Source organism: Chiloscyllium plagiosum, chromosome 45, assembly GCF_004010195.1.
Source record: "Chiloscyllium plagiosum isolate BGI_BamShark_2017 chromosome 45, ASM401019v2, whole genome shotgun sequence".
Taxonomy (NCBI): Eukaryota; Metazoa; Chordata; class Chondrichthyes; order Orectolobiformes; family Hemiscylliidae; genus Chiloscyllium; species Chiloscyllium plagiosum.
Genome location: NC_057754.1, coordinates 4428718 through 4449044, shown reverse-complemented (window position 1 = coordinate 4449044; position 20327 = coordinate 4428718). Strand labels below are relative to the sequence as shown.

General features: G+C 42.6%; 1 protein-coding gene across 3 annotated transcripts in view; it reads left to right on the top strand.

The window, feature by feature from the left end:
* Positions 1–20327, top strand: part of frmd8 (FERM domain containing 8) — a 32964-nt gene that overhangs the window by 1685 nt on the left and 10952 nt on the right. For 2 of the 3 annotated variants that reach the window (XM_043682672.1, XM_043682673.1), the window contains exons 2-7: positions 9229–9310; positions 10078–10245; positions 13532–13633; positions 14578–14636; positions 15659–15825; positions 17370–17588. In XM_043682672.1, the coding sequence (XP_043538607.1) occupies positions 9229–9310; positions 10078–10245; positions 13532–13633; positions 14578–14636; positions 15659–15825; positions 17370–17588 (797 nt within the window). Of the gene's footprint in view, positions 1–9228; positions 9311–10077; positions 10246–13531; positions 13634–14577; positions 14637–15658; positions 15826–16884; positions 17033–17369; positions 17589–20327 lie in introns of those variants that run through there. The other variant, XM_043682674.1, reaches the window with a different exon arrangement.

Genomic DNA, 20327 nt, shown 5'->3' with positions numbered 1-20327 from the left:
GATTCCAGCTTCAGATTTGCTGCATAAAAACAGAAAGAACTATGGGTGCTCTATAAATCAGACATAAAAACAAATTGCTGGAAAAGCTCAGCAGTTCTGACAGCATTTGTGAAGAGAAATTGGAGTTAATGTTTCTGAATGGGTTCCAAGGAAGGGCCGCTAGACGTTAACCCTGATTTCTCTTCACGTTGGCTGCTGGACCTGCTGAGCTTTTCCAGCAATTTCTGTTTTTGTTTCACAATTGTAGTCTTTTGGTAGTTATTTATTTTCCAAAATGGATTCCGGTCGGGTAATCAGGTTGTCTCCTGTTCTTTGTGTGTCTTTTGCTTTTGAAGGTAAGCTTATTTTTGAGGCAAGACCAATTTTCCACTTTTATTTGTTTCAGATTTCTCATGTTTGTAGTACTTTTGTTCTTTGTGCTGATTTTGGCCTTTCCCTGATCTTCATGGCCAAACTGTTTTGACAGGTTCCTGTGGCAGCAGTGAAGATGGCCAAAAAGTAAAGCAGGGAAAGATTTTTTAATTTACATTAGTTATTTGACCATAAATATCCAATTCGAAATGTTGTAAGCACTTTTTTAAAAAAAAAGTTTATTTCACATTTCTACTATATTGCCTGTTTTGAATTGAAACCTAATCTCTGCAATTTGTTATCACTTTCTTGCCTTTTCCCTAATCTCCCTCCTCCTACCTCAGCAATTTTCGTGTTTACTTAATGCCTCAGGTTATTTGTTGAGTGAAATCACTCAGCAATATCACTTTCTCTGCATTTCCGTTTTTCCCTCTCTTCCCCTTTTCTGTTTATTGCATTTGTTTATCTCTGAAGAAGGGCATGAGTCAGATGCTGTGTTTGCTGCTGATTTTGTCAGATCTGCTGTATCTCTTTGCTACTCATGTAAAAACAATTCGGCCTGGTTCCTGAGGCAGGAATGGAGACAGCCAAATAAAAGCAGTGAATTGGAGATTTTTCTTTTACACAAGGGGTTGCTTGGATATGGCATGTCTTTCCACAAACAGCTGTGGGTGCAGAAATGCTTAGCTTTTAAAAGTGAATAAATATTTGAGAAAGGAAAAAATCATTACTTGTGTGCAAAGGGCAGGGTAATGGGACCAATTAGGCTACCATGTTGAATGACTTAATATGCTGTCAAATTATCTTTTAAACGGTAACTTGCAGTTATATTGTGCCTTTTGTGTCTTTGAAATACTTTACGCAGTATAGGTTAACTTATGAAATGTGATGATTTGTTGGTTTGTGGCTGAATGAGCTAACAAACATAGAGAACATTGTCTCCCCTAGTTTGTAGAACGATGAATTAGTGATATTTATTACTAGATGGTTAAACCAGTGACCGAGGTAATGTTTTGTAAACTGGGTTTAAAAGTCCCATGGCGAATGCCAGAATTTGAATTTCAAAAAAAGGAATTGAGAATAATGATGACCAGGAATCCATTGTCAATTGTTAGGAGCAAAAACCCATCTGGTTCACTAATGTCCTTTTAGGGAGGGAAATCTGCTATCCTTCCCAGTCTGGCCTACATGTAATGTGGGTGACTCTTAACTGCCCTCTGGGCAATTAGTGATGGGCAGCGACGCCCTCACCCTATGAATGAATTTTTAAAAAACTGAAGCAACCTGCATAGGTTCACTAATGATAGTGTTGTTTTGAGGTAGAAGCTTAAGTCATAGGAAATCTAGATTGTCTTCTGATTATGGGATGGTAGCTTTGAGATCCACCTGAATTGATCCATTTTAAGTTTTTTATTATTTTAGGAAAAGCAAATCTGTAAATCTGTTTGCACCTCATTTAGAGTTTATGATTAGCCCACCACTTAGTATGCAGATGGAAACGCAATTTGGTAACGTGCAACATCCATAAGTTTATACTGAGGCACTGCTTTGGAGATGGGCTGTGTCGCATCTGTGGCCTATTCTGAACCTGTACAGTAAGGGCTACTCTTGTCATGTGGTAATTCAAAGAATGCCATTCAAAACCTGGAGTTTTTGACAAGGAACTTATCAGTGATGTCCCGTGCTTTCAATTCCTTGATCTGAAGGATGCCTCCTTAGGAGGCTTGCTTTATTTGGGGACATGGGTTGAAGGGTGGCAGTAGGTGTATTGAACAGGTGCTCATGGAGTGAGTAAGTGAGGTGCAACCTGGATGGTTTCAACCAGCTTGTGGATGTGTGTGTGTGTGGGGGCAGGAGGTCAGTTGAAGGGTGTGGAACAAAGGGTTTTAATGTTCATTGTTATGTTTCAGTTGCATTTCAACAAGATGACTTTCCAGATGGGTGCACAGTACTCTGCTGTGGAGTACAATAGCCCAAATGCTGAGGTTGAATATATTAGCAGTTCCCTGTATAGATCCATCAACTTTGATTCTCAGATTGTTTCAGGTTTTGATCTTTTCTGTTTTCTTCAGATGTTGAGGTGAGCAAGGCCCTAACTAGAGTTACTTCCAAGCATGTTAGACTGGACTATTGTTTTAGTTCTGACCATCCATGTAGACATATAATTCGTTTTTGGCGCTGGCCTTATTTTAAGGTGGAACAGACTAGATATGATTTTGGAGGTATTCTTTGTGCAATAGTGTGCTGTAGTAGTCTATCTGCACTGTAAAGTCTTTGGTTGGGATCTAGTCTGGATTGTACAAGGATGGAGCTTGACTGTCCTCTCTGAAGTGCTTCATTTACAGCCTTCCTTAAATGAGGAGATTAGTACTGGGCACAGTGCTTGAGGAACAACTTTTTCACACAGAAGGTGGTGCGTGTACGGATTAAGCTGCCAGAGGTGGTGGTAGAAGCTGGTACAATTACAATATTTGAAAAGCATCTGGGTGGGTATATGAATAGGAAGGATTTAGTGGTATGGGCCAAATACTGGCCAATGGGACCAGATTCGTTTAGAATATCTGGTCAGCATGGATGAGTTGGATCCCACCACCAAACCATCATCTCCCAGACCATCCATAACCTCATCACCTCAGGAGATCTCCCATCCACCGCCTCCAACCTCATAGTCCCACAACCCCGCACCGTCCGTTTCTACTTCTTGCCCAAAATCCACAAACCTGACTGCCCTGGCCGACCCATTGTCTCAGTCTGCTCCTGCCCAACCAAACTCATCTCTGCATACTTCGACACGGTCCTGTCCCCCTTAGTCCAAGAACTCTCCACTTACGTTCAGGACACCACCCACGCCCTCCACCTCCTCCATGATTTTCGCTTCCTTAGCCCCCAATGCCTTATCTTCACCATGGACATCCAGTCCCTATACACATCCATCCCCCATCACGAAGGCCCCAAAGCTCTCCGCTTCTTTCTTTCCCGCCGACCCAACCAATACCCTTCCACTGACACCCTCCTTCGACTGACTGACCTGGTCCTCACTCTTAACAACTTCTCCTTCCAATCCTCCCACTTTCTCCAAACCCAAGGAGTAGCCATGGGCACCTGCATGGGCCCCAGCTATGCCTGCCTCTTGGGATATGTGGAACAGTCCCATCTTCAGCAGCTACACTGACCCCACCCCCTACCTTTTCCTCCACTACATCGATGATTGTATTGGCGCTACCTCATGCTCCCACGAGGAGGTTGAACAGTTTATCCACTTTACTAACATCTTCACCCCGACCTCAAATTTATCTGGACCGTCTCAGACTCCTCCCTCCCCTTCCTAGACCCCTCCATTTCTATCCCGGGTGACCGACTCAACACGGACATTTACTACAAACCGACAGACTGCCACAGCTACCAAGGTTACACCTCCTTCCACCCTGCCCCTTGTAAAAACGCCATCCCATATTCCCAATTCCTTCGCCTCTGCCACACCTGCTCCCAAGAGCTCCAATTCCACTACCGAACAGCCCAAATGGCCTCCTTCAAAGACCGCAATTTCCCCTCCGACGTGGTCGAGGATGCTCTCCACCACATCTCCTCCACTTCCCGCTCCCTCACCCTTGAACCCCGCCTCTCCAATCGCCACCAGAACAGAACCCCACTGGTCCTCACCTACCACCCCACCAACCTCCATATACAGCGTATCATCCGCCGTCATTTCCACCACCTCCAAACAGATGCCACCACCAGGGATATATTTCCCTCCCCACCCCTATCAGCGTTCCGGAGAGCCACTTCCTCCGTGACTCCCTCGTCAGGTCCGCACCCCCCACCAACCCAACCTCCACTCTTGGCACCTTCCCCTTCAACCGCAAGAAATGCAAAACTTGCGCCCTCGCCTCCCTCCATGGCCCCAATTGATCCTTCCATATCCGTCGCAAATTCACCTGCAGCTCCACAAACATCATTTACGGTATCCGCTGCACCCCGATGTGGTCTCCTCTACATTGGGGAGACAGGCTGCCTACTTGCGGAACATTTCAGGGAACACCTATGGGACACCCACACCAACCAACCCAACCGCCCCGTGGCTGAACACTTTAATTCCCCCTCCCACTCCGCCAAGGACATGCAGGTCCTTGGCCTCCTCCATCGCCAGACCCTGGCCACACGACGCCTGGAGGAAGAGTGCCTCATCTTCTGCCTATCATCTTGGCCCGCTTGGCACACCAGCCTCATTCCTGAAGAAGTGCTCATGTCCGAAATGTCTATTCTCCTGCTCCTCGGATGCTGCCTGGCCTGCTGTGCTTTTCCAGCACTACACTTTCCAACTCTGGTCTCCAGCATCTGCAGTCCTCACTTTCTCAAAGGGTCTGTTTCCTTGTACATCTCAGACTGGTAGTTCAGATGTTGTCATCACCATAAATGAACTAGCGAGGTGTGTTACAAAAAGAACATCATCTGATGAAGAGTCATCAGACTCAATGTTAATTCTGCTTTCTTCCCATGGTTGCTTCCAGACCTTCTCAGTTTCTCCAGCAATTTCTATATTTGTTTCAGAACTGCACTTCTTTGTGTTTTTTTAGCGAGCTGTGTTATTAAAAGATTTGTGTGTTGAATAGGGTTGAGACTAGCGCTGAGCCTTGTGGTAAGGGTAAATAAGATAATACTTTACCATCTCATTTGAAGGATGGCACATCTTTTAGCCTAAAAACTTGCTGTTGCTTTTGCAACAAAGCTGGAAGTGCAGAATGGCATCAGACAAAAAAAAAGTACTTATAGTTAAAACAGATTAAGCTCCCACTTAAATATTGGCCAGTGTTTTGCTACTTCAGATATTAATTGGCATGCATAACTAACATTTGCAGCTTTTCTTTTCGCTTTTCAAATGTGTCCCAATTCTTTAGGTGTTGCATATCTACCATTTCTCAGAAGTTTATGAATCTACCAATTCTCTCTGGTTGTGAGGATTTATGTGGTTTTATTGGCACGGGCTAACTCATTCTGAATCACCCCTACCCGGAAGAATGTTGATTTGACGGTCTGCAATACATTTTATGGCTTTTAATGAGGTGTGACAAAGAAAACTCAAGCGAACAGTTAACTGTCTTTGTAGCAAGCTCCCTTATATCACATGGAAAATGTTAATGCATTTATTTTTAAGTTGAAGTGAATTCCTTATTTTTACTTTCCTGAAACATAATGTGAGCTCAATATACTGGCAATTAGAAGCACTTAAGCAACTGCATCTCCATTCTGCTAGACACAACAGGGATCCTAACGTCAGTGATTGGTGCAACTTCATCTGTTTGGTGCTTAGTTTGCATGAGTCTGTGATTCTGCTGTGATAAGTAATGGCCTGGTGATGCGAACATAATAGCTCCACTTGGCTCAGCATCAGACCCTGGAATGCTGATAGTTAATTATCTAGATGTGATGGTGTCAGGTCCGTCCTTTCTTAACCTGTTGCTTAACCTACATTGAGGACACAGTAAGCAGGAGACTGGCAGATATAAAGCACTATGGCATTGTTCTTTCTCCTGTACTGTCGCAGAACCCAAAGATTAATCAGATTTTTACTTATCCTCTGGCTTGGATCGGATGTTGTCAGCTTTGGGAAATGATCTGTGATATCTGGTGTTCGCTTCCTTTGCTTGTCTTCCTTATTTTCCATTCATTATGCCACAACCTTAAGGTTCTCATACAGGTGGTGCACTTGTCGGTCCCTGAAAATTATCTCTCAACTTGTTTTTAAAGAGAGTGTGCTCTTCAGGAGATTGATTTTTCCCCCCCTACAAGTTCATAGGCAAAGGAATACCTGGTTGCTGGACTGGTAACCTTGAGTCCTGGATTAATGATCCAGACAGGGCAGAACCTATCATGGCAACTGAGGAGTTTAAATTCAGATAGTTTTCCTCAGTCTGAAGCAGCCCATATCTGTGTGCAGTAAACTGGATGACATCCAAGCTTGGGCTGATAGATGGCATGTAACATTCACACAAGACCAGTATCAGGCAATGACCTTTTCTAGAAAGAGACAATCTAATCATTCCTTTTAATATTTAGTGGTATTACTAATAATACTGGTATTGCTAGATTGCTGAATCCCCTGCTGTCAACATCCTGGGAGTTACCGTTGACCAGAAATTGAACTTGACCAACTGCAAATACCATGGCAATTCTGGAGTGAGTAACTCATCTCTTACTTCCCAAAACTTGTCCACCATCTACAAGGCACAAGTCAGGACTACACTGGACTACTGGGTGCTTTTGGAGCTGCACTAAGGAAATAACAGTCCACATGATTGGCACCCCATCAACCACTTTGAGTATTCAGTTGCTTCACTGACTTTGTGACAGCAGTGAGCACCATCTGCAAGATCTATCTCACGTCTGCTGCTTTGACAGCACCTTCCAAACCTGCAATCTCAAACACCTAGAAGTGCAAGGGCAGTAGACACATCTGCAAATTTTCCTCCAAACCATGCACCATCCTGAATTGGGATTATGTTGTCATTTCTTCACTTCTCAATGTTCAAAATACTGGAACTCCATTTTCTCACAGCACTCTAGATGTACAGTACCTACATCCCAAAGACTGCAGCAGTTTGAGGTAGTTAACTAGCACAGTCTCAAAGACAGTTGGAAATAGTCGATGAGCACTGACCTAACCAGTAATACCCACACCATTGAATTAATAAAAATAAAAGGAAAATCTAAATTTTAAATAGGAATGCATATTCATTATAGTCGTCATCTAGCTAGTGAATTTTTATATGAAACCACTTGGTTGACTAACATCCTTTTATGGCTTGCATCCCATGACCAGTCTGAAATGGCTGAGCAAGTCTCTTATTTGTACTAGGATGGGAGATTAATGCTGGCTTAGCCAGCAATACCACAACCCATGAGTGATTTATGAAAACCACCACCAGGGGATTATACACTACTTTTAATCATCACAGTAGGCCATTTGTTTAACAGTGAGAGATTTGTAAATTGCTGATGAACCCAGTATGACTGGGATTACATGAGCATCTCGAGGTTTTGCTTATTTGTGGATTTGGCGAGTGACGTGGTTGGTGGAAAGGTGGAGTAGAATTTGGTGGCTTGGAAGCTCAACGTAGCAGGATCCCTCAAAACTGCTGAAGAGAATTGCAGGGAGGAATAATGCAGATTTTTAAAATTATGGAATAACACAAAAATGTAATCCTGTGCCTGGTTAGCCAAAGAATTATGAAATGAAACTTCAGTTGAACAAAACATGATATTGTGGATATCAAAGATTATAAATAACAAAAATAATAAAGAAACTCCGCAGGACTGACAGTATCTTTGGGGAGAGAAAATGTTAACAAGTCCAATATGACTCTTTGGTGCAAAATCTCAATTTGGTTAGGTGAGGCTTACTGATACTTGATCAGTACAGGCTCTTATCGTTTCCACATCCCATTTAAGTGTTCTTTTTCCCTTGATTGCTCAAGTCTGATCTTTTACGTTCTACTGCTTTCTATTTCTCTACAATTTGTGATCTTTTTTTTCCCCAAAGGTCCAATACTGTCTGCAATGAGAATGCCATTTAGCTGAGAGAAAACACTTGAAGTTTACCACTTTGAACTAGTTCATAAATTCATTACATGCTGTGTTACTTCTTTGATCTGTTGCAACTACTATGTCTGAATCATTCTGCACCGATAAGATGAATTCTGAGATGATCTCTATTTCTCTGCCAAACAGAGCCAACTGTGAGGGATGTTTGTCGAAGCTCATAGTCACTTTCTAACAGTGTTGCATGATCATCTTGCATTTGCCTGAATTCAATGGAGCAATCAGAAGAGTTGTCTTGATTGCCCCAGGAGAATTAGGATTTAGTCTTTTCAAAGTGTTGCACTGTAGGAACTCTCTGCCTGCCCACCCAACCTATTCAGGTGCATTGTTGCTGCCTTTCTGCCTCACTCAGACATTCAACATCAGGGCAGAAGTAGGCCATTCCCCCCTCCAATAAGACCTGTTTCTTCAGAATTTTGCATTTCCTTCTCCAACTGATCTTTGATTCCCTTGCCAAACAAGAATTTATCTACCACTGCCTTAAAAAATATTCAACAACCCTGCATCCACTACCTTCTGAGGCAGTTTGAGGTTTGTACAGCTGTGAAACAGAGGGAAAATAAAAATTTTCATCTTTATCCTGAAAGAACAGCCTCTAATTTTAAATCAGTGAGCCCTGGATTCAACTGCAAGGAGAAACGCGAGTTCCATATCTACCTTGTCAAGACCATTCAGACTATTGTGCATTTCAATAAAGTCTAACCACCACATGCTCTTTTAAAGTCCAGTGGAAAGTGAGATTATGGTGTTGAGATAAGAGGATCACCAGTGATCGTATTGAATAACAGAGCAGGCTCGAATGGCCTACTGCTCACTCCTAGGAAACAAGACCAACCTGTCCAACCCACTCTCCTAAGACAACTTGTATATCTTGGGAACGTTACAAAATTGCATGTCAAGCCTGTGCTTTGATTATGACAGAGAGGAGTTGGCAAAGGAGCTCGTTCATGTCCATGCAGGAAGAAGGGAGGGACACTAGTGCTGTTGAAGTTTAATTTACTCCCTGGAATGCAAATAAAGCATTGCAACCCAATTGATCAGGTTCTTTATAATCAAACATGGTTCAAAGGGACATGGAGCAGTAACTCTGCTGGGAACCATAATTGATAGGAACTAGTTGTTAGCAGCATAGTAACTTTTATCGCCATAGTGAAGTAGGTTAGTTTAAATTTGCTTTGAGAGTCAGGAATCCAAAACATCTTCCTACAGTAGTTAGAGAGTGATTGAAACCCTCGGTTTAATGCAAGCGTGTTTCTGATACTGGATTTCTTTCTTTTCCAGATGGATCCAAGTGAGCCGAGAAATGTGCTTGAAGTGCCTGAAGGTTCCCAGCGGGGGAGTGTATCCTCATCTGCGACTAGACGTGAGTGTGTTGTAATGTTCTCTTTAAGCCAGTTTCTGCTGAGTTGTGCGCTGTACTGGGGCTTATGGAAAGGTCTTTCATCAAAAATAATCAATTATGTTAAACTGTACCTGATATATATAGGTGCTGAAAAGCTTTACCCTGCAGTCTGCACTGAGCCAGCTGCTTCCAACTAAGACCAAGCAATAGCAGCAAGAGAATCGGATCAGTCATGACCTTTATTGAATGGTGGAGCAGGCTCAAAATGCCAAGTGGCCTACTGTTATTCCTGTTTGTATTTAGACAGGAATATCTACCAGTGTTTGGGTTCCCTTCTGTTATCCAATGACTGAGCGTCTAGGTTGAGTTTGGTTATGTTGCCATTTCACTGACACATTGCCTGACACTGAGGCACCAGTACAGAGCCTGACAAAAGTCAGTGCTGTCAGAAGACCTGAGGAGAGCAAGCAATCTAGTTGCTGTCTTGACTGCATTGTCACCTGAAAGAAAATCAGTTGCAAATCAAAATTTGATTAATTTTGCATATCATAGGTGAGAGAATAAACGGGACTGTAATGTGCAGAGGTCAATACAGTGTACTCTGATCCATAACCATAGTTTTATTGACTACAAGCTTTTAAAACAAAAATCCAGAAGATGTGCCTTGAGGACATGTTTAAGATTCTCAGTCTAGATTCTCCCTTCTATTTCTTTCAGTGTAATAAATTTACCTAAATGCATGTGTTCTTCAGTTAATTTATTTTTTTCTGACCCCTTTTCTTCCCAAGACCCAGAAGTACTGGTTTACCTGGTGAATGACACTGTTATTCAGGTTTCTGTGGAGAGTCTGACAGCCCTGACAGCGGGGGAGCTTGCCAGAACTGTTCGGGAAGCACTGCAGTTGCCTGATCAGGCTCAAGAGATTTTCTCATTGTGGCTCATTTCGCCTTTCTTAGGTGAGTGTCTGCAGTCTTTAATGACCCTGTAGATTGGGGAGGGTGTGGTAGGGAGTGTTTTTAATTTGTGGGTTAATAAGTGCATTTGCTGTAAAAGCTGCTGGGAGTGCATTTTGACAAGATAATTAGGGAAACTGCTTTAGTGTAATCTCCAACCTTCCGGTAGGTTGGACAACTTAAGCTGAACTTGAAGTCAGGTTGTCAAGTGATGTCTTCCCTGTCTGCAAGATGGACTGGATTAACTAGGTTTTAAGCATTCTTCGATCCTGCAACAGGCTTCTGACCAGATATGTTCTGTTGACAAACCTGCCTGTCTCAGCCTCAATACCATCACCTGGATCTGTCCGCCACAACTCTTCTGCCTGGGCACTGTGCCTTAGAATTCCCTCCCTGAATTTCTCACCCTCTCTCTCCCTCTTTAAGATGTTCCTTTAAAATATAGCTCTTTGATCAAACGTTTGATTGTCTGCTGTAATGTATCTTTGTATGACTTGGTATAATTTTTTTAGTGGTGCTCCTATTGTTTCACCTACCCCATTTTACTTCAACGGTGCCAGATGAATGCAAGTATTTCAAATCCGAGTCCTAGTGAGCAATTCACAAAGCAGCCCCTCTAGTTTTCAACTACATTGATAATCTTACTCAAGAACCACTGTGTAAGGAAAAGGAAAATTGTTTGCGATTTTGGAGAAGATTTGTATCTCAAGTTGAGGTTCAGGTTGTAAGTTTGCTCACTGAGCTGGCAGGTTTGTTTTCAGGTATTTTGTCACTATGCTAGGTAACATCAGTGAGCATCTGGTGAAGCACTGGTGTTCTGTCCTACTTTTTATTTGTGTGTCTTGGTCTCTTAAGGTGGGTGATATCATTTCTGGTCTTTTTCTCAGAGGTTGATAATGGGGTCCAAATTAATGTCTTTATTGATGGAGTTCTGGTTTAAATGCCAGTCCTCTAGGACTTCCCGTGTGTGTCTTTGTTTAGCCTGTCCTAGGATTGATGTATTGTCTCAGTCGAAGTGGTGTCCTTCTTCATCTGTATGTAGACATGCTAGTGATAGTGGATACACAAACACCAACTAGCCATCAAAGGACATGACCCACTATCACCAGTATCCTTACAGACGAAGAAGGACACCACTTTGACTGGGACAATACATCCATCCTAGGACAGGCTAACAGTGACATTCACAGGAATTCCTAGAGGCCTGGCATTCAAACCAGAACTTCATCAATAAACATATGAACTTGGACCCCATTTATCAACCTCCTGAGAAAAAGAACCAGAAATGATATCACCCACCTTAAGAGACCAATACACATAAATAGAAAGCAGGGGAGAATACCAGTGCTTCACTGGAGGCTCAGTGATGATGATAGGAGAAAGTGAGGACTGCAGATGCTGGGGATCACTGATTAAAAATGTGTTGCTGGAAAAGCGCAGCAGGTCAGGCAGCATCAAAGGAGAAGGAGAATCGACGTTTCGGGCATATGCCCGAAACGTCTATTCTCCTTCTCCTTTGATGCTGCCTGACCTGCTGCGCTTTTCCAGCAACACATTTTTAATCAGTGATGTTACCTAGCATGGTGACGAAATGTCTGAAAACAAACCTGCCAGCTCATCAAGCAAACTTACAACCTGAAGGAAAATTGTGTGGGTGGAGACGATGCCATTTCTGAGGCTGGGATTGCTGTAGCAGTAGAGGGAGCTTTATCTGGTGTGTGTGTGCGCGTGCGTGCGTGCGCGCGCGTGTGTGTGCGCACGTGTGTACACACTCTGCTTAATATTGGGTACCGGAAGTCGGTTTTCTTTTAAAGCATTTTCTCTTTTGATTCCCTGCTTTATTTTGTTGTGCTGCCTCCTACGATGTAAATCATCTAGTTGCAGTCCCCTTTCATTTTTCCTCCTCCTCCACCACCACCATTGTTTCCTTTCCTGAAGGAAAAAAATTGGACGTCAGAATAATGGGTTAAGGCTGAAAGTCCATAATTGACAAACTGCAGTTCCAGTGAGATGCATGCTCTTACAGGGAGCAGTTCATTTGCTCAGTGGCAGTAGGAAGCATCTGCAAGAGGGTGCACTTGGTCACCATGCACAAATGATTCTGTGTAGTTCCTTGAGAGTCAGAGGGAAATGGTTGCAGGTGGACTGAGCTCTGTCAGTTTGGATGAAGCAGTGTAGCGTTCACATTCCTGTATTGGCCTCCATCTAATATTGAGGATCTCTCAGAGAGCAACGTGGAAGCATATTTGAGAATTCCATATATGCATTCTTGTGTGCCTGCTGTTGCCTTGTCATTGTTTATACTTTGAACTCATCATCCCTTCCTGAATCCCAAACCTTGCAAGTGATGCAGAACACAAGTGACCCTTCATAGTAGAAGGGGGATCATTGCAGTCCCTATTATTAAACAATTTTTGCTACAGTTTAGTAGCATAGCACCTGCTTCGTCTGGACAGAGAGCCTGTACTTCCCATCTCAAAACTTCCATGAATCTATTATCTCTTATTATATATTTAACCTCTTCCAGGCGATTAGCCAAATATAATGACCAAAGTCCATGATTCAGCCTTGGGATGAAACATTAAAACAAGTCTCTTCATGTCTGATATTAAACAGTGCTTTAGCCAATGTTGCTCCCTCACTCAACACCACCAAAGAAACTCAACAGCGAGGCAGACATTGAATTGCTGTTCTTGTGGTTGCTGGCACAGAATTTCTGCCATGTGTAACAGTGACTGCAGTCCTATTTTAAAAAGTTCATTGTCTGAGCCACTGAGTCATATGAAATGTGATATGTAAATGGAGGTATTATTCAAGGGTGAGGGGGAGAAAAACATGATGGGAAGGCTCCTGTAAGGCCTGATCTGTGTAAATATGTTTTGCAGTAAATTTCTTCATTATGAACAAGTCTTACATAAAATAATACACCCTCAGGATTTCTATGTCCAAATGACTACACCCACAGGCATTTAAATACCATAGATTGTGCACAGTACAATGGCCATATTGTGCCGCTTTCTTTAGAAATCATCGTGAGACGGACGCCAAAAAGACATTGTCCCAGCCCTCCTCTGTAACAGGAGATCTTGTTTCCCATTATTGTGATGATCACGTTGTTGGCCATTCATCTGGTTGAAATGTTCTGATGCATCAATCCATTTGTAAGCAATTCTGCACAATCTTAGCCCAAGGGGGGAGTAGAGGGGAAACAGAACAGTGTGTTAGAAGTTCTCTGGTCGATGTCTTTCATGTAACATTCACCTATCTGGCATGTTTTGCTTACTCACAGAGCTGCAACTAAAACCCAAGCATCATCCCTACAAGGTCAGCCGGCAGTGGCCAGATCTGCTTTATCGATTTACTAAATGTTCTGTTGATGAAATTGTTCATGGTGAGTGTTGCACTGGTTGATAACTTTGAGAGTTTTAAGGAACAGATTTTGTCTCAGTGGGTGGCACGCTGGAAATAAAGCTCCACAATTCTAGGAATCATTATGAAGGTTAAAGAAAATATAAAAATATTCAAAAAAAAATTCATATTTACTTGTCTTTTCGACTCAGGTTGACTGAAAGCACAGACCAGGCTTCTGTACTAAACAATTGTGAACTGTCAACGTTAACTCTACTAATTAAAACGCTAACCACCTTATAAAACTCCCCTTGCCACCACCAAAAAAATTCATACAAATATCTTTTTTTCTTCTCCACCCCCAAGATGCAGAAACGTAGCAAGTCCCGATTTGACTTGTGGCCTAAGCAGACTTGTGGTCTCATCCGAGTTAACACCTTTCATATTGGCACCTTCATGCTCAGACAAGGAGCTGTCTGCTAAAGTTCGTATCCGGAAGGTGACACACTTTCCCCCAGCCACTCACCCATCCTGCTCTGTGACGAGGTGTATGGATCGCCTCAACTGTGAGCTCCCCCGCCCCATCTCCTGTTTTATTAGGCGACATCTCTCCTCATGCGTGAAAGTGAGGGGTCTCCCATTTATGACAGAAATGTCGCATGTTCTTTTGTCTGAAGGTTGAGAGTTTGTGTAGCTCTTCCTAGGAGAGTTATGGATGCAGGACTATTGAATATTTTTATGGCAAAGCTTGGTCTTAACTAAAGAGGGAGTCCAAGTGTATTAGTCTTGGAGGGAATTTGGAGTCAAGGCTGTAGTCGGATCAGCCATGAGCGGTTTATTGACTGGCCGAGCAGGCTCAAGGGACCAAATGGCGGTTAGTCCTAATTGTTTGTTTTTATGGAAAATGCAACCAAGTGAATTGAAAATTTAGTTTGTTTCCTTTTGGTAGTTCAATTACTCTCTTAATGATATTTCTACGTCTGACAGATGAACCATCATTGCAGTTTCGAAAGAATGTGTTCTTTCCCAAAGGCAAGGAGTTACAAGTGAGTTCTGTCACAACTCGTTGCTGTGATTTCATAATCCCAGTAATGATTTGAAATGCTACTTAAACTATAATGTTCAGTCAGGAGCTCCAAGTGCTTTATGTAAATGCATGTGTACTGTATGACACAATCTTCATTCTAGTTGCCAAAACAGGGAATGCTGGAGAAACTCAGCAGGTCTGGCAGCATCTGTGGAGAGAAAGACTTAACATTACAAGTCACTTAAAAACCAAAATGTTCTGAGGAAGGGTCATTGGTCCTGAAATGTTTTCTCCGATTTCTCTCCACAGATGTTGCCAGATCATCTGAGTTTTTCGAGCAGTTTTGTCCGTTATAACATTTTGAGTCCACTGACTCTGCTTCAGACACTTCAGACTCCTCATCTTTGGATGTACAGAATTTTAGTCTTGGTTTTTTTCCCCCAGCAATCACCCTTTTGCTGGTTGCCTTAGTGTGTGTGCTTTCCAGCACATAGGCCTGTTTTGGTCTACAATTTAGTTAAAACACAATTTAGTTGCATTGTGGACTGAAGCAGGAATTCCTGAAGAAGGGCTCATGCCCGAAACATCGATTCTCCTGCTCCTTGGATTCTGCCTGACCTGCTGCACTTTTCCAGCAACACATTTTCAGCTATGATCTCCAGCATCTGCAGTCCTCACTTTCTCCTATATGTGTGTACCACCAGTTTAAGACCACTTGCTCCTGTAGAATGACTGAGGAATATAGTATATTTCCTGAAATTGGAATCTTTTAAAACACCAGAAATGAAAAATGTTAGAGACTAAAAAGGAAGTGTACCCAAAGGAAAAGGGCCAACAGCAGTAGATTCTGAAGCTAGCATTGCATGTTTGTTTTTATCCTTGTGTAGCATGGCTTTAGAGTCTGCCTCCGAGTGATCCATGCTGTTCCCACACTGATTGTTAATGTGATTACTTAGCAGTACACAGAAATTTTCACAATGTCTTGCTTTTCAAAATTATTTCCTTGTTTTGCTGAGTAGTCAATGTTTGTTGAAATTTCAGATCGAGGATGAAGGCATCCTCCGATTGTTATATGAAGAGGCCAAGTTTAATATTCTGGAGGGCCGGTACCCTTACGACATGGAGGATTGTCTCAAGCTGGGTGCCCTCACTTGTCGAATTGAGCTTGGTCCCTTCAATCAGGACCAGCACAACCTGGCTCTCATCAGGTGAGGCTACATTGATACATGGCAAAGTATAGACAGGTCCTAGCTGACTGGGAATGCAAGTATTGGAAGAGATAATAGGCAGGAGGAGTGAGGTTAAAGTCTATACATAATGACTGACTTTTCAAATACAAACACGCAAAGTCATTCTGGTTGCCAGTTTCCTTTTAAGTTTGAATGACAAAAATCAATTGCTGAAGAAAATTTATTGCACCAAAGATGTCCCAACTCTTGTGCATGCTTGCATCATGATGGAGTTCAGTGATGAATTTTAGACTTTGCCACTTTGTTTCATCATGAGCTATTCACCTTTTTTAAAAGTCATTTGGTAGCTTATTACTGTTTCTGGGACTTTGTACGTAATTTGGTTGTTTTTCCCTTAGAACAGTGAATAGAGTTTGGTAAAAAGTACTTAGCTGGCTGTAAAGTGCTTTGAGATGCCCTCAGTCTGTACAAGTTTCATATGATAATCTCGAAGATTGATTGTTTTGCCTTATTTCTTTTTAAACTTTTCATATTTAAATATTAAATCGCTCCCTTTCTAAAGCTTTCTAATCCCAACAGCCCTGCCAGGAAAAGATTGCCTAATGATAGAGGGGGAAGGTATGATCTTTTGTGTGTCGTTGAGTTACCAACTCACTAAACAGTGGTATTTCTTCCCTATTTCCTTTATCAAGGACACTCATCATTTCAAAAGCCTCTCTGATCTCTTAAGTTTTGTTGTTTTGATCAGGCTCTGAACTGGGCCATCTTTATTATCATGAGCCTTATTTTTATAATGGTGTCACCATACCATTCAGCTGAACTGCTTCAAGTGGGTCAGTTTAATTCTCTGGCCCTGTTGTATGTTACACAGTGTCACCGGTCATGTTTCAATGGCTGAAATGGCTTCTCTAGCTGCAGTTGGCTCCTTCAGTGGCCTGATGGGGAAAGTTCTAACATTTCAAACCAACCCTCCCCTTGCTTTTAAAACACAAAAATCAAGTGATCGTGATCCTCTCAGGAAAACGTGCATTTGCACTACTGATTTCCTGGTTGATATCGGTCTTCCCTCCATTACAGTTGTTTATGCCTGGAAGTCCTGCACTGATCAGTCGATGGTGAGCCAGGAGACGTCACTTGAGCAACAAACAGCCCTGTCCTGTTGCAGCACTGACTGGAAGGAGCAAACCCCACACAAAGCAGGACTAAAACGCAGAAATGGACTTCTGTGAGTGAATTACTGAGGTTCAGTCTGGTCTGCTAAGTTTCTGGCTGCTGGCTGGTACTACAGCTAGATTGGATGCTTATGGGGTAGGTGCAGTCGGGAGATGGGTGAGCCAGTGGGTTGTATCTGGAGCAGGAGTCTTGACTGACCGTTGTGACATCAATTGCTGTAGGGGCTCAGATCAGCAAATTACTGCTGTCTACAGCTTTTCACAATATGTGGCAGTGTATTTACATTTTGTCTGTGAATCATCTTATTCATTATGTGCTGCTATATTGCTAACTTGAACTGAACTCCTGTGCCAGCTTGGGTTAACCTATTATTGCGCAATGTTTCTCAGGGAGAAAATTGATACGTGTCTTCCCACTCATCTGTGCAAGAAACACGGTGGGTTCCTGGCAGCATTCCGGTCCCGAGGAGCCAAGCAGCACGGCTACGAAGAGGAACTCCTGGAGTCCTTCAGGCAGCTAGTGGACGATGCAGCACGTGAGGAGCCAGAGGCACTAAAGCTACACTACCGATCATATCTGGAAAAGTGTCATCTGCTACGCTACTATGGGTAAGATGTGGGATTGGGTTGGCCTCCCGCTTTCACCATTCACCTTGTGGAAATTTGACCCACTCCTGGTAGAATCATAGCATCTGTGCATTGTGGAAGCAGGCCATTTGGCCGATCAAGTCCACACTGACCCTCCAAAGAGCATTCCACCTAGACCCACCCTATCCCTGTAGCCCTGCATTTCCCATGGCTAATCCACCTAGCCTGCATATTCATAGATACAATGGACAATTTGGCATAGCCAATCCACCTAACCTGCCCATCTTTGGACTGTGGGAGGAGACCAGAGCAACCGGAGGAATCCCACATAAACACAGGGAGAGTAAGCAAACTCCACACACAGTTACCTGAGTGGAATTGGACCAGGTCCCTGGTGCTGAGCGGCAGCCGTGCAAACCACTGAGCCACCGTGCTGCCCTCGGTAATTGTAGACTTCTTTAGCTGTACTGCAATACCTTCAGTTGAAGAAAGCGGGAAGCATTTTTTAATTTGATAAATGATGGCCTTAGTTACTGATGTTGCCATCATGTAATGCAGTGCATTGAGTGCACAAAGTTAGGTAACATGGTGATAAAGCATAAGATTCCTGTTTTGTGTATGATCAAGGAATGTGGCATAATCATTCAGATAACAGTTCTGTTCTTGAAAGATCACTAAGCAATCTGGCTCCCCAGTCCTGACCATAATCATTAATTCACTTGGGAGTGGTTACAAATGCTGTATTTTTAAAAAAGTCAACGATAGCCAAAGACCTGTTTAAACTGACAAGTTCATACTTTTGGTACCCTGACTAGATCCACATGGTACTCCACTCCAAGCCGTACCTATCTACCCATTTTGCCCTGAGAAAAGGCTCTCCTGAGGGAAGTTGAGTAAATTTTCTGGCATTCTCATCTTGAATAGTTGAACTTTCTTCCTTGTGCTTCTAGTTTTGTCTCCTTTTAAGAGTCTCATTTAAATTCTCTTGCCTTTTTTAAAAGGTGTCATTGTATTGTGCAGTGCCTTAGAAACATAGGTGCAGGAGTAGGCCATTCGGCCCTTCAAGCCTGTACTACCATTCAATGGCTAATCATGCCATTTCAATATCACAGTCCCGTTTTCACTCTATACCCCTTGATCTCTTTAGCTGCAATGGCCATGTCCAGCTCCCTCTTGAACATATCCAACGAACTGGCCCGAACAGCTTTCTGTGATAGAAAATTCCACAGGTTCACAATTCTACGTGCAGAAATGCTTCTTCATCTCAGTCCGGAATGGCTTACCCCTTGTTCTTAGATTGTAACCACTAGTTCTGGATTTCCCCAACATCGGGAACATTCTTCCCACATCTAGCCTGTCCAGTTACATCAGGATTTTGTTTCTGTGCGATGGCCCCATATTCTTCTAAATTCCAGTGAATATAAGCCCAGTTAATACAGTCTTTCTTCATATGTCAGTCCTGCCAACCCAGGAATGAGTCTAGTGAACCTTCACTGGACCCCTTCAGAAGCAAGAATGTCCTTCCTCAGACTAGACACCAAATTGCATGCAATATTCAAGGTGTGGCCTCACCAAGGTAGCAAGACATCAGTAGTCCTGTACTAAAATCTGCTCGCTGTGAAGGACAGCATGCCTTGCTTTCCCCACTGCCTGTTACACCTGCATTTTAACCTTCAGCGACTATTCCACCATGACACCCTGGCCTCATCGCACCTCACTTTTTTTTTCCTCACACTGCCTTGCTAGATGTCTTTTGACTGAAGGTCTGAAGTACTGTGTTGTGGAAAAATGAGAGACCGCTAGTCACAAAACTTTCAGTCTACATGCATAGTTCCAACTAGAACATTTAAGAGCTCCTGAAACCCTTTTGATTCCCCACCCCCCCTCATAAGATTCCTGTTATGTGTATGATCAAGGAATGTGGCATAATCATTCAGATAACAGTTCTGTTCTTGAAGGATCACTAATTTAAGCAATCTGGCTCTCCAGTCCTCACCATAATCATTAATTCTCTTGGGAATGGTTACAAATGCTGTATTTAAAAAAAAGTCAACGATAGCCAAATTAAGTTTGTATTTTCTGGAGCATAGATGGGTGAGGGCTGGTTTTTCAGAAGTTTAGAAAAAACTTGATACAATAGAAACTTTATTTACTAGAGCATAGACAAAAGTAAAATCAGCAGATTTGAGAATGAAAATAGTGTTAAAGAAATTCTGGGTTTCATCCCATGGAGAAGGAAGCAGAGTTAATGGTCTGTATCAAATATGGCAACTTCTCAGAACTGAAGAGGAAGAAATGTGTTTGTTTTTAACTGTTGAAAAAGGTGGTGAGGCAAACTGAACAAAGGAAAGGTTAAAGAGTGAGAGAGATTAAAGATCAAAGGTATCACACAAAAGGCAAAGGGAGTGGTAGATGGAGATAGTCAAGGAGGGATGAGGTATGCCTGAAATTAAGTTGTGCTAAACATTTCATCTGACACCAGGAGGGAAATGAGAAGCAATAGAAATAAACAAGTTTAAAAAAGAGCAAACGGGAATTCCAGCTGGAGAGAAGAGAAGAACTAGTACAAGGTGTGTATTCAGGAAAGACTTTGAAGCACTTTTTAATATAAAGCACGACAGTCCCAGACTTGTGTATCTCAATGCAACAGCTGCTTACTCAATTTGAAATTTGAGATTGATGCATGTCTTTTAGCTGAGGATGTTGAGGGATATAGCTTCAGGTGTAGATTTTATTGGTTAGTGGGATAGGCTCAAAGGG